Here is a 13,475-nt window from a genome sequence, read left to right as displayed (position 1 = left end):
TAAAGATAGAAAATGAGCTGATTTTCGTGCTGTCTCCAACTTGCTCGAAAATCTGCTCAAAGAAGTGATATTTGAGGTTAGAAATTGGGTTCAGCGCGATGTTATGACATTTTTTTTCTAGAGGCACTGCATGTAACCTGAAAGCAGTTCATTCCAAACTGAATATTTTCATGCCCGCAATTAGTAAGTGAATAGGCTGACGTAGATGCCTCATTTTTCATTTATTTTTGCATGATGTCGGGTGTTGAGGAGAGATAAACACGTTTTCAGTTTGTTGCTGGCTGCCTGGAGGAGACGCGTTCGAAGCCCACACTCTGCTCATCACCGACTATGCCAGCCTCCTTGGCCATAGCGTAGAAGGCAGATGTGCTGTTCCGCAGGAGGTCTCCGGGTACGCCAACCTCTTCAATTTTTCCGGACCGCATGACAACAATCCTGCAACGAGCAAATATAGGCAGACATTATGAAGTCCCGAACCTACACGCGTTGTTAGAAATCGAGTTAAAAAGGGAAGCACATAGAAAAGCAAACTGACACTCCAGGCAGTGTACAAACCTCAAGAAATCTCAAGCTTGTGAACCACTTATTTTCAAATCCTATCATTGGATATCAAGTTTCGGTATTTCGTTTCCTTTATTTTGTTTGCCTCTTTGCCGCTTGTACAGCTTTCGGTACATTGCAGCTACGCGGCGGTGGTGCTAGTTTGAACCATGATTCCACACGTACATCACACGCACTATTCATTCGCAGGGTCGTTTTATGGCTAATCCTAATCAGTTTCACCGAGAAACTGGTCGGGCCCCATCCCGACGAGGATTTCATCGAATTGAACTGCTAATTTATTGCTTCAGAAACGATGAGGTGCATCCTATACAAAATGAAGGTCTTATTGCACACTCGGGAAACAGGTGCACAGTATTTTGAAAAACCGGTGTCGGTGTCCTTGCTCTCTAGAAGCTCATCTCATTGAAATGCGATGAGGTTATTTTTCACTTGTAGTTGAGGAATAGTAACTGGATACACTAAAGCGAAGTGCTCCTTTGACTGCTGCTTCATCAGTGTCCCTGATGTAATTCAAATATGGTTTGAAATTCGAGGACCAATAGGATGAAGCAGGAAAAAAGGGCGCACTAGGGTGAAACCTAAATTGTTCACAGTCATCGTTGCATTTGGAGCAATTTGCAGCCTCTGTTTGATATCGCCGCGTATTTCTTCCGTATGCGTGTGTTTGTGCAGTTTACATTTCGTTTTATGTCATACGTTGTGTTTACTGATACGCTTAATTTAAAGCCCTTTATGGAGAATTGAGCATTGGCGATGCCCGACGAAGGTGATGAAGATGCTCGCCTGTTGGCATCCAGGATGGTCTGCAGCCGGTGGGCAACAGTGAGCACGGTACAGTTGGCGAAATCGCGCCGAATGGTCTGCTGCACCAGGGCGTCCGTGTCCGGGTCAACCGATGCTGTCGCCTCATCCAGGATCAGCAGCTTCGTCTTCCGTAGAAGGGCACGCGCAAGGCATATCAGCTGATGCTGGCCCATGCTGCAAAGCAAGGCCGAGAACAGGGTTCACGAGAAGAGGACACTGGGTGGTGCGATGCTGGACCTTGGCAGCCATTTGCGACATTGGAACCAAAGCGAAAAAATCAGCTGAAATAGCTATAGTCGCTTTACGTGACTGTTTTCATTACCTGCATCATTATTGTCACCACTACTATCATTATCACTAACTGTATCATCATTGTCATTGCTACTATCACTCTTGCCCGGGACAAGGAAAGTTACGATTGTTTCCCCAAGAGCCTGTCACGGAGTATAGGTATGCACGCTCGGCTGGAAATTGGAGGAATAGCAGTTCTATGTGCGGTTCAGACAAGGATTTTTACACTTTCTGCGAACAGAATCTGACGACGTCATTCATGAGCCAGAAAGACTGCTTTAAAACTTTTTTAGTGAAAGTGGATACTACATAATGCTCCCACAAACTTGTAAATTGAGAAGCCGAATGACGTCAATTTCAATTCATTAGCCTTTCTCAAGAATAACGCTTGGCACCCTAAATATAATTAACACGTATATGCTTAGTATATTCTGTGCAGTAGTACTGACAACATCGGCAAGAAGCAATTAGAAATTGACAGCCATGCTATGGCCTGCTCTTGACTGTAAGGGAGTGTTTCTATGTTGTTGTTTTTTTTGTTGTTTTTTTCAAAGCTTTTTTTTTTTTTTTTTGAAGAGTTAAAGCTTTCTTCAGGATTCATCATAGATAGTTCTTCGAGGCGATGAAGGATAGTAACATGAATAGAAAAAAATTCTAACTGTATTTAGCCTCCCGAGATTTCCTATTCCCACACGAGTGTAGTGTACGAAATTCAAAAAGCGAACGAACGAACTTTTCTGTGACTGCGTGAACTGCGCCCGCACCTCAGAAAGTGGAAAAGTGCAATGTTTTGTTAGTAATCTGCACGAAGCCCACCTCAGGTTCTGCCCGTCCTCCTCGATCTGAAAGTTGAGCTTGTCCACCTTGTTCTGGAAAAATGCCTTCAAATGTGCCTTGTCCAATGCAGCCCACACGTCGTCGTCTGTGTGCTCTGCCTTAGGGTCAAGGTTCATTCGCAGTGATCCGCAGAACAACACCGGATCCTGCGAAAACGAAACATTAATGTTCGATACAGACAACGCAATTTGCGAGTGACATTCACTACCACCTTGTATCTTTTTATATTCTTGTAGAAATAACGCAGATAGCTGTCCATTCTCTGTCATTCGCCACATTCTGTCCGAAAAAGTGAGCTAGATGACTGACCCTATTTCCGTGTAGCTTATGTGAACAAAAATAGATCCCGAAATAGGATCACAATGAGTAGGCGGCGGATTGCCTAGAGCATGTCTGTCAAACCGACGAGGTGTCGACTCTGTTCTGCCCTTCTTCGACTCTCAAAGGAAAGCTAGTAATGGTGTAGCAAACCTAAAACGCTTCGTCCGAGCGTTCGGTTCATTGAAGCTACACGGCGGTGGTGCTAGTTTGGACCATGATTCTACACGTACATCACGCGCACTATACATTCACAGGGTCGTTTTATGGCAGAGACCCTTTGAGTAGTGTGGGTACGTCTTGCTAATGCTCTCTGTACGACACCACTGAATATTGATATACATTCGGCCATGGTCTAGGGAACACTGGGAAAGTTTATTCGTAAAGAAGCAGTGATATCTCACCTGAGGAATGATGGTGAGCTTGGAGCGCAGGTCATGTAGCCCGATTCGAGATATGGCCACGTCGTCGATGATGATGTCCCCTTCCACGGGTTCCACGATACGGAACATGGACAACGTCAGCGACGACTTGCCCGAGCCCGTGCGACCTACCAGCCCAACCTGGACGGGAACGAGGTAGGAACCAAAGCTATGTTGGTGCTTCAGTTTTCGACGAAGTCTGTTATCGTGCACTGGGCGTAGCGACGCGTCGCATTGGAGCAAAAACAGGCAATACGTGGCATCAGCAGCACTTATTCTGTGGATGCAGAGGAAAACAATGCGGCGTACAGAACGGTACATTTCGCCTTTAGCCGTAAGCAGCTGAGCTATGCTCATGGGCGAAAGAGTAGAATACATTACAGAAATAAGGTGGAATGACGGGAAAAGTCAGATAAAATATAGGTTACGCCATGTTTTGGTAAGGTACAATACCTCTTAAGAAAGACCACTGAGGTAATTGTGATTTAGGTAATGTATATGCCGTTCCTCCACATGAGTCGCATTAACGTATTTGTTTTTATTTGGGGGGACGCAGACCACCCTACACATAGTGCCTGAACGCCGGCTGCTACGGTACGAATATTAGTGACCAACATATACCATGCAGGGTTTTTTGTTAATACTAAACGGGACCCCTACGGCAGCGTCTTTTATCTCAGCCCCGAGCACTCATTTATGCGTTTTCTACACGCTCTGTGCCAAGCAAGGATGGCCTACTGCCCAGACCCATACATTACTGAAGCCCTGTACTGATGACCGCACTGCGGTCAGGCAGTATGCAGAAAAATGCCTTGACATATCGCACTCATAGAACGTTTTGCACATTCCTCCCGTTGCAAGAATGACTGCATATTCTGTGCAAAACGTGTTTAAGATAATTGATTAATTATTGCCGATATGACACCATTGGTATATAGCCCTCGATCCAGGAATAGCGGGCGGCCTTGTTCCAGAGTAACCGCCTCAGTGCCTACTAGGTTTATGACACAACCGTAGACAGCTTGCCAAGTTTGAAACACCTCTTACTGTGCCCAAACAATACGACGTCAAGGGAGGACTAAAAAAAAGAAAAGCGGCACGTTCAGTAAACTCGCCTTTGCCGGTTCACCTTCTCTACTATAGGGAGTGTCACAGAGCTCTTCAATAAAGGTGCCTCAAATTATTGTGACTAGGAATGATAGATGGGACTCACGAATGCCACACTGAAGACCTAATCCTATCAGCGACTGGCATCTGGAAGAACAGGGAGTTTGAGAGAGAGACAGAGAAAGCTAACTTTTGTGACTATCCCGCGCTTCGAAGGTTAGACTCAGGAAATGGGACAGTCGTCTTAGTTGCAGCCCGGTAGTTCTTTGAACATGGCAGCATCTTCAGCCTGCCGAACAATTTCTCATTGTGCTCTTAGGTCTGAGCTTGTCAGGAGTCTCCCTGGTGTCTTTTGTTTGTTGTTACGCACGAAGCAGAAGTGGGCAGTGGCGCGGACAGGAACTCTCACGCCACTTCCCACCTATGTTTTTTAACCCTGCCTGGTGACTTCGCAAGTTCTCATACTATGTGACCTAGTGATCCCCTTTCCTTACATGATGAGCATCGGTCTGATCTTATTTCCGGCCATATATGGTTGACCAAAACTGGGTTTGGTTATGTATTTGTCTGTAGCTTTCTCGACGCTATTGTATTTTTTTTCGTGCTGTCTATGGTAGTAGGACCCTCCTGCTTAGTATATAGTGCGTTGTTATTTCGCTATAGTTTTTCAGCTCCTCTTCTTTGTCTTACTACTATGGCACTCCTCCAGCCCGGTGTTTGAGCAAGGCAGACGTACTAGCGTGAAGGATAACAGTTTAGCGAAAGCAGGCCGAGCAAGAGTGGTAGCCACACCTTGCCGCATATATGGTAATGCGCGCGCGAGAGAAGATAAACCGCTTTGCGTCTCCGCTATGCAGAATCTCCCCAACTATGGTAGCTCTCGAGAAAACGTGCACTCTGCAGTCGTTCTATTGCCCGCTCTATCAAAGAACCCTCGCGCACACAGCTCACAATTGCACTGGAGCCTTACCGCTCGCTTCGGATATGCGGAGCCTTGCTTTTGTTGCGGAAGCAACACTACGCATGCTAAACAGTTTATCGCGATAGCCACGTCGCGCCGTCGCGCGGTAGTTACCAAGGCCTCGTGCCGCCGCCTTGCTTAGCAGCAGCTGCTCCTCTGTCGCCTAGCAACGCCGTGACGCACGCTTGCTCCACTCTCGCAGCTGCGCTCGCTATGTGTAGAGAGGGTGTGCTACCAGTGTCTTTCGGCTTGGTTGATCAGTTTCACCATAGCAAAGCCCAAGCAAAGGCCAGGAAACAGGCTGAGAAGCGGAAGGAGCAACGTGCGCGTGAAATCTACGAAGAACGTGTCGCCCGATTGCAGAAACGTTGTGAGAGGTATGCAGCTTAGCGTTCCGCTTCTACTTCTGAGTGTGACGACTCCGAGGCTAGCTGCTCGAGTTCCCATTGTGAGTCCACTTCTGCAGAGCATACCAAACAGAAATGTTGGAATGCAACTAGGCGGAAAAGTCTTGCCAAGGAAACTGAAGAACAGCGTAAAAAAAGTAGAGACCAAGCCCCACTACTTTACCGACCACAAGAGCGTATTCATAGGGATTGATAAACAAGCTATATAAGCTATACTTTGCCTGTCTACGTCGATAAACTGAAGCACAGCCAAGCTACCACAAAGCGGATTATAAGCGTAGCCAAGCAGCCGTTGCTTCCGCAACACAACCAGGTTTAACCAGAGCTAAACCACAGCCAGTTTTCCTGCCTTCTTTCTGGTTATAGCATCCAGCTCGAGCACGACTTGAAAGATGGGATGTCTTGAAAGAGTGCTGACTAGCCAAAAGTATAGGCAGATTTTCGTGACATCATAATTATACCATTGTTAATACTGTGCTAGCTGGAATTAACAAACAATTAACCATCGGCGTCACAGGACTCAAACCGCGAATTACCTGCGACATCAATACAATCTGTCTACTGCTATGGCTCGAGTTCTTTGAATTCATTAGACCCCGTCGTTCTTAATTTGCGTCGTCAGACTACAGAAAGTACCCTCGGTCTTGCGCTTAAGAGCGGTTCCGTCAGTAGCCGTGCCAATGACAATTTTTGAGGCCGATGCTCCCTTGTCCGAAACAGTATGTATAAAGTGGCGCAGTTGAAATATCTGCCTGATATGAAGTTACTAAATAGTAAAGACACATCATTATTATTAATGATGTGCCTCTAGCACCTCTACCTAAAGTTGCGTGGTTACCTTTTCTGATGGGTGCACCTCAAGATTGATGTTGCGTAGCACAAGGTCCAGGTCCGGCCGATAGCGGGTGCTGAAGTTCACAAATTTGACGGCACCCTGCTGCGGCCAGTCAGGGCTTGGTGCTGGAGTGACACGCCAGGGGGCCTGCGCAGCATTCCGAAATTGTAATGTTCAGTGCAACATGTTTCTCATATATAATTTTGAAACTGAACCGAAGCTGAAGAAAGCAACAAAGCAATAATATTTTGTATGTAAACCTGAATCTTTTTATGTCTGTAGAGTGCAAGGTGTGCAGCGTACGCGCCGGAATACAGGCGCAAGAAACAACACAAGTTGCTGACAGATATTTCAGAAGCTTTCATTTGTCAGAAGTGTTGCGATGCTTTAGTGGCTGTACTTACAACTTTTGCGATGTATGCTGAGGTAAACCGTTATTGTGTAAGCGTGTAATGAATAAATAAATTTGGCTGCGGTGTGACAGTGAGGACGTAGCTTGGTCCTGCAGTAGGTGGCAGGCCTTCGGCTTTCGTCGTATGATGGCGCAAATATATTCGGCTCCCCGAACCCTCTTTTGATGAAGCAGATTTTAAATACAGCTTTCTTCTTTTCAATGCTTTATCGCGTCCACGACGCAAAGCCAGTAAGACGTATTTGCACCGTCAAGTGAAATGAAGCGGAGGCCCAAAGACCTACAACTGGCAGACCTCCCTGACGGGCCTCAGTCATATTGTTAAGCAGGAGAATTGGGTTCAGGAAAGCCAGGATAAGCAAGAAAGAAGAGCTGGAGGTTCGCCTTCCGTTGGACCTTGTCTGGTGGTGCCTGAGCTACTCTCCTTTTGCTGTGGGAACCTGGTCTACCAAACCTGCCAGAAGGGCTTCCTGGTCACGTTACGGGCGTGACAATATTGCAGCCGACCTTGTTCATACATTATTTGAGAGGCGCCAGGCCTGTCACATGGTTTTTTTATGTTTAGGTGGCTTTCTGCGGAACTCTGGACAAAGGCGGACATGGGATATATTGTGTAGAAAACAATTTTTCAGGGCATTTTAAAGGCGCTCTACAACTTTGCTCCTAAGAATTTAAGAGGTAAATAAATAGTGTCAGTACCTCTAAGCTAGGGCCAACATTATGCATCTGGCTCCATTCACATCTGAGATGCTCTTCATTATTTTACCTGGGGTCAGGCCAAACTTCCTCCACCGTTTTCATAACGTTCGAGAAACGTTAGAAAAATACGAAATGACGAAATATGCCTGAACACCTGGAAAAATAAAGAGCAATATTGTTCTAGGATTTCCAGCTGCACCGACAGTGGGATCAAGTAAACATTTCGTGTTTCGCCGTCCGTATAAGCGAGGAGTTCTTTCTAGGCTAATTGCCTTTGGTTGCGCGTCTCGATATATGCTCACGATTGCTTACTTCGATCGGAGTCTTGGTGTACTCGTGAAGGCGCTCCACGGCGATAAGGGAGTTCTCGAGCTCTGCTGTGAAGCGTACCAAGTAGTTCAGAGCATCCGTCACCTGAGCACCCCAATATGGAGAGAAGAGAAAAACAGCAACCTAAAATATCGCTGGAGGCGAGCTACAAAGACACACTACTCATGCACTGCGCACTAGAAGGAGAGAAACTTGACATGGGTACCAGATAAAGATGTAGCCATCCATTTCAACTCTGCGGCCTATAATACTATTCCTCAAACGAAGACCTTGACTCACTATAACCAATTTCGAAAGAAGTTACAGCAGTAAGGCATTTCTCGCAACATTGTGTAGAATCGCAAAGCTAACCAACTTGTTTTTAAAACCAAAAACCTAGATTTTAACCGCTAGAATTGAAGGTGTCGTATATCAGGAAATTTCCCAACATCGTCTCACAACGCACTGCTGCTTTTGTCCGCAATTAAAGTCACCTTCCAGCCCATCCGCCAAACCACTCTGGAGGGTGATCTCAAGGGTGAATTAGTCATTTTCACACCCGTCGCGATTGCTGCTTACATTAAGTGAGCTGCTCAGACGGCCTGTGGCCGATCTGGTAGCATAAAAAGACAGCAAGCGAGAAGATGATATGCGTAAAAGGCCAACACTCGGAAAAGATCCCAGTGATCAGACAGTGCGAGGAATAAACTCCAGGGCTATAAAAGGGAATTCTCCCGTATTGATCTGCTTTCTATCTGTGGAGACTTAATTTACTGTGAAAGCATTTCTTGACTCATGCGTGGCGTGGACAAGATGCTTTGGTACAGACTGTAATTAGAGTGCGTGTCGGCAAAGCGTATGAGAAAAATTCGCTAAAAAAGCGCTAAACACAACTCAGTGCCGACTTCCTGAGAACGAGTTATATAATTCTCCTTGTCTATATATAGCACTCCGGAGGGCGCTGAGGAAAAGCACATTAGCGCCAGTAAGCGAGAAAAAAAGAAAAATAAACAAATATTTAAAACGTCTGCTCCCAAGTATAGGTTATACAAGTCGAAGAAAGCGATTTGAAATTTTTCCCGTTAGGCACATGCGCGGCGCCATCTCACCAGAGAGCAGCAAAGCAGTCTCAAATTAGTCTTGATTTATAATTAACAACACGTATTATAAACGAAAAATACAAAGAAACGATCATGAAGCAACATATATCGGCAGCAGTAAGAGACGTGCTTTCGCAAGCACTTCTGTAGCATTATCTAAGAAGACTTAACCAAACCCCTGAAATATTTTGTGCTGTGCTGTTTCCTTCCCATATGCTATGTGCTGATTTAGGGTGCTTTTCTGCTTTGGCACATTCGTGCACACATTCCACATGTAGTGCTTTTAAGCATGAAATGATTTCCCGCCCGTTGTGGAGGTGGCGGATTGAAAACACGTTGCCAGGAAGAATCCAAAGGTGTGCCGAAAAGAGAAAACAAAAGTGAATTTAAATGAACTTTCCTGGGTCACTCCTTGTTGCCTACACGTTGCCACTAAACCCACGCATGCATCATCCGTTGCCCTTCTTGTCTTGTGGTTGGGGAAACCAGAGTGGCGCAAAGGAATCAAGCTCTGGCCAGCAGCTCGAGCTGCACAAGCTCACTCCGCGTGTCACTTTAGGGTGAGGCGGGTGTAGTTATGAAACGTACGCGCCGGCGATAACTACACACCACAACTACCGTAAAGGGCTACAACCGCATGCCTCTAATATGTTTACGTTGTTACCGCTTGATGTTGACGACAATGAGTAGTTGAGCATGGGCATAAACTCCGCTAGTTACAGATCCATTTTGTTCTTGGTTACGAGGAGAGGTAAGAATTATTTACGTATATGGGTCGAAAGAGCAAAGGCCTCCTCACCAGCCGGACAAATGCGAAATAAACTAGTAGAGTGTGACTGCGGCTACGAAATTAAAATGGGAAATTAGTTTAGAATGCATAAAGTACCAAGTACAAGGCAATATGAAAATGGTCCGTATCACCCAATCCAGGCCGCGAGGGCCGTGCAGCATTATCGGCAAAAGGTTGGCATATAAGAACACTTGTGTGTTTTGAACAGTTAACTTTTAATTAACTGCAATACACCAGAACTCATGCTTAACTCATAACAACCTGGCGTAATCAATACGTTCATACAATGTATTCCACCCTAATGCAACTTTATCCGAGACAAAACTATCCCAATACACCAGCATCCACAATTAACACAGTTTATAGGAACGATATCTATATTTATTCTAGCGCATTTGTTATCTTGTTATTGCTATTATTGCACATATTCATTAAATATCGATTGAACCACTGCAAATATGTGGCTGTCCTGGAGATTTCGTTTCGATTTTGCGAGAGCACTTTTCGCATTCAACAAGAAATCTGGGCCCATTGCTTATCAACATGGCGTACAAATATTTTGTAGCAAGATTTAAAAAAAGCCTGCAATCGTATTTAGCCGCCCTCCCCCTTACCATGGAAGCACTGTTTGTTTTGCAGACAAAACCCCATCAAATAAAATCAAATATCAAAGTCAACCTTAGCTATGATACTGTGATGGCCGTAGAGGCCACACTAGAAAAAAATCTGCAGGTCGGTGACCTTACCTAAATCCCATTAGCCCAGGGGGCTTGAGGTCAACACAACAGCAAGCAGTAAGAATCTAGCACGTCTGTGACACCTTCACCACAACGGCTAATAAATACCCAATATGGAAATGATGTCCTTACCCACAGGAACTAAGCGAGATGACAGTATGTTGCCTGGAATACTGTGCAAAATGCTGCAGCACTTTCACGACATCAATCCACTCGATCGCCATAATATCTTAATTATATCTGAGTGGGCCTTAGCACCGTTTTTAAAACTATTATCTGCTCGACTAGAACCAATGATTACGTGGAGGAACAAAGAGCGCACCTTATGACGAAGGCATTGACTACAACGTACTCCTGTATAGTACCAGCGCACAACCATATGATTTCGGAAGCTCGCCCGTCAGTAACGGCGGCCTCTCTCCTGCGAATACTCTAGCTTTAAAACGCCGGCATGCGACAAATCAAAGTTGGAATTTTCTTATCCAGAAACTTCCCTTTGTGCTCACTGAATGAGTATTTCACATTATATAAATTTCGTAGTTAGAACAATTTCTAGTGATCTTGAGAGCAACGACGCTATTCATTCAGACGCTCGGTAAGAGAAGCGTCGCCGACCACAAACGCACTCCTGCTAAGCTGGCCGAACATAGTTTTTGATTTCGTCACATTGCAAGTCGGCCAAAGGATTGAGTTCTGACTAATGTAAAATATTTTTGCTTCATTGCTTTCGCTACCGTAACCACTATGCAGGCAGTGGTGCGAATAAATCTGAATGCGCTTGCCTGATTTATCCCCTACTGCGTTTCAGCTGACTATTGATGGGCATTGAACAAAGCAATCTTGTTTTCATAGTCTAACCTCATTGCCATATTTTCTATCATTTATTAGTTTGTCAGCAAATGATCGAGCAAAGACCAACCTCTGAGAAGGCTAATTTACACTATTAAGTTTTTCAAATGTAAAGCACTAGTCAAAAATAGACAGGCTTGAAGTTAGTTTGTAGAGGCAGTACGGCAAAATGGCTTGGAGAATTTGGGCGTGCGCACTATACTGTCAATCAATGCAGTCCACATATGTGAACACGCTGTGCTAAATGACCCCGACAGAGATGATAAACACGCATTCCAAACAGCGGTCGAGAACCCAAAGATGCGGGATCGGAACTTGTCAGGGCTGGCCATTTATCGACGGAGGAGAAAAGTAAGCGCGCTTGTGTACTTTGCGATATCAGTGTTCGTTAAAGAACACTATGCGGTTCAAATTTTCTGAGTCCTCCACTGTAGCGTCCCTCTATAGCCTGAGTTACTTTGAGACACTAAACCCTATGAACAAACTAAAACAATAAGTGGTCGAAAAGAAAAATGGAGTTCATGAGGTCAGCCACTAGTAGTTCAGGACCACGGCGTTTTTCTTCTCCCGACAATACCACAAATTATCCTGTACGTTCTGATCCCGAACTCCAGGTGCCACAGGGCGACAACATCGCAGGTTATTTCCTGTAGATTCTGCTTGTCCGTTCTGTTCTTAGACGCCTTGCCATGCCGCCTCTACTGTCTCACCTTGAGCGCATAAAGGAGCGTCAGGCCAATGGTCGCTGGCCCGAAGGTGTCCCTGCCGTGGACCAACAGGCAGGCGGTGACCATAGACACGGCGGTGCCCAAGAAGTTCAGTCGCACAGTTAGCCACCGCTCGGCCGCCATTAGGTGAAAGGCGGAGGACACCCAGCGCTCGAGCAACGAGTCCGAGAGCGCGATGAAGCCCCGCTGCACAGCGTACGCCCGGATGGTCTGCACGCCGGGAACAGTCTCCGCGATGCAGTTGAAGACAGGCGAACGGGAGACCGACTCCAGCCGCTGCAGCTGCCGGAACGTACGCACGAACAGCTTCTGCGGTATACGGTTAGAGAGAGTCATTCTTTTCATTTGGATTCCGCAAGTGGTCACGGACGATTGTATTTCTGTGATTTGAGCTGAAGACCCACGGTAAATCCAATTTGCAAAGCACAAACTCAAAAGCTGTTTCAGCAAAATGCCAAAATGGCTGGTCACCTGCAAGGGAAGTCATTCAGTGCTCCTTGAGGGTAGTACTCAATACTCAGTAGCCGAAGATATATAAATTGCCCTCTTTGTACCAGGCGCGTACTCTCCCCTCTCAATGATCACGAGCGTTTCTTAATCTTCTTTGGCACCTCAAAAAATATTTTCGTAGTATCGTGACTGATCTGATGATGGGACCCGACAAGAAACTTTCCTCCGAGCAGTGGTAAACGTAGTGTCAGTCGTGCGTCTGAATAATTAAGGCTTGAGACGGGTGGTACCAATCACGTGTTCTTCCCACCTGACAACATTTCAGTTATATTTCCGGCTACCACGACAACGATACCCTAGGTCTATGAAACGCGTTCACGTTCTTCCCTCCGTCCCTCTAACGCTTTGCAGCCGACGCTGCGTTACCTGCACGATCAAGTAGATCACAGAGCAGGGTAGGACCGCCAGCATGAAGGACGGTATGTAGAGAGTAATGAGCAGCAGGATTCCCAGGACATCACTCAGCTGCTCAAGGACGGAATCCACGACAATACCAATTTGCATGTCGGCCTGGTCCATGTCCTTGCTGAACCTGCGCAGTTTTTTTATCCGCGGCAACCGGTATTCAGCAATCATCGTTCTAATGTTGTTTTTTTCTCAAAAATGAGTCACCACCTTGCAGAGAAAAATATTTGAAATATTCAGGCTATTGTAGTGAAAAGCTAAGTAAGCTCAGGAAAATAAAACTAACTATCTCAAGATATTTTTTTTAATTATGCGACATCTTTAAATGTATACAGACCGCACCATAAGCGAAAGCATGTTGCTTGCTTTCAAGCAACGCCCGTTTTGAAG

The 13,475-nt window shown here is 45.7% G+C and overlaps 1 protein-coding gene across 1 annotated transcript; it reads right to left on the bottom strand.

The window, feature by feature from the left end:
* Nucleotides 1-215: 215 nt before the first annotated feature.
* On the bottom strand, nt 216-13,256 carry LOC146174300 (multidrug resistance-associated protein 1-like). Its single transcript, XM_084585373.1, has 8 exons — nt 13,047-13,256; nt 12,153-12,479; nt 7,970-8,071; nt 6,550-6,693; nt 3,219-3,377; nt 2,476-2,642; nt 1,348-1,542; nt 216-435 (listed from the first exon to the last, which is right to left on the bottom strand). The coding sequence occupies exons 1-8, from the start codon at nt 13,254-13,256 to the stop codon at nt 267-269; spliced, it is 1,473 nt and encodes a 490-aa protein (XP_084441499.1). The 3' UTR covers nt 216-266.
* Nucleotides 13,257-13,475: the final 219 nt, after the last annotated feature.

Source organism: Amblyomma maculatum, chromosome 11 (genome assembly GCF_055883805.1).
Source record: "Amblyomma maculatum isolate TAMU_Amacu chromosome 11, ASM5588380v1, whole genome shotgun sequence".
NCBI classification, from domain to species: domain Eukaryota; kingdom Metazoa; phylum Arthropoda; class Arachnida; order Ixodida; family Ixodidae; genus Amblyomma; species Amblyomma maculatum.
Note: the sequence above shows the minus strand (reverse complement) of the source record. Positions and strands in the feature narration are given on the sequence as shown.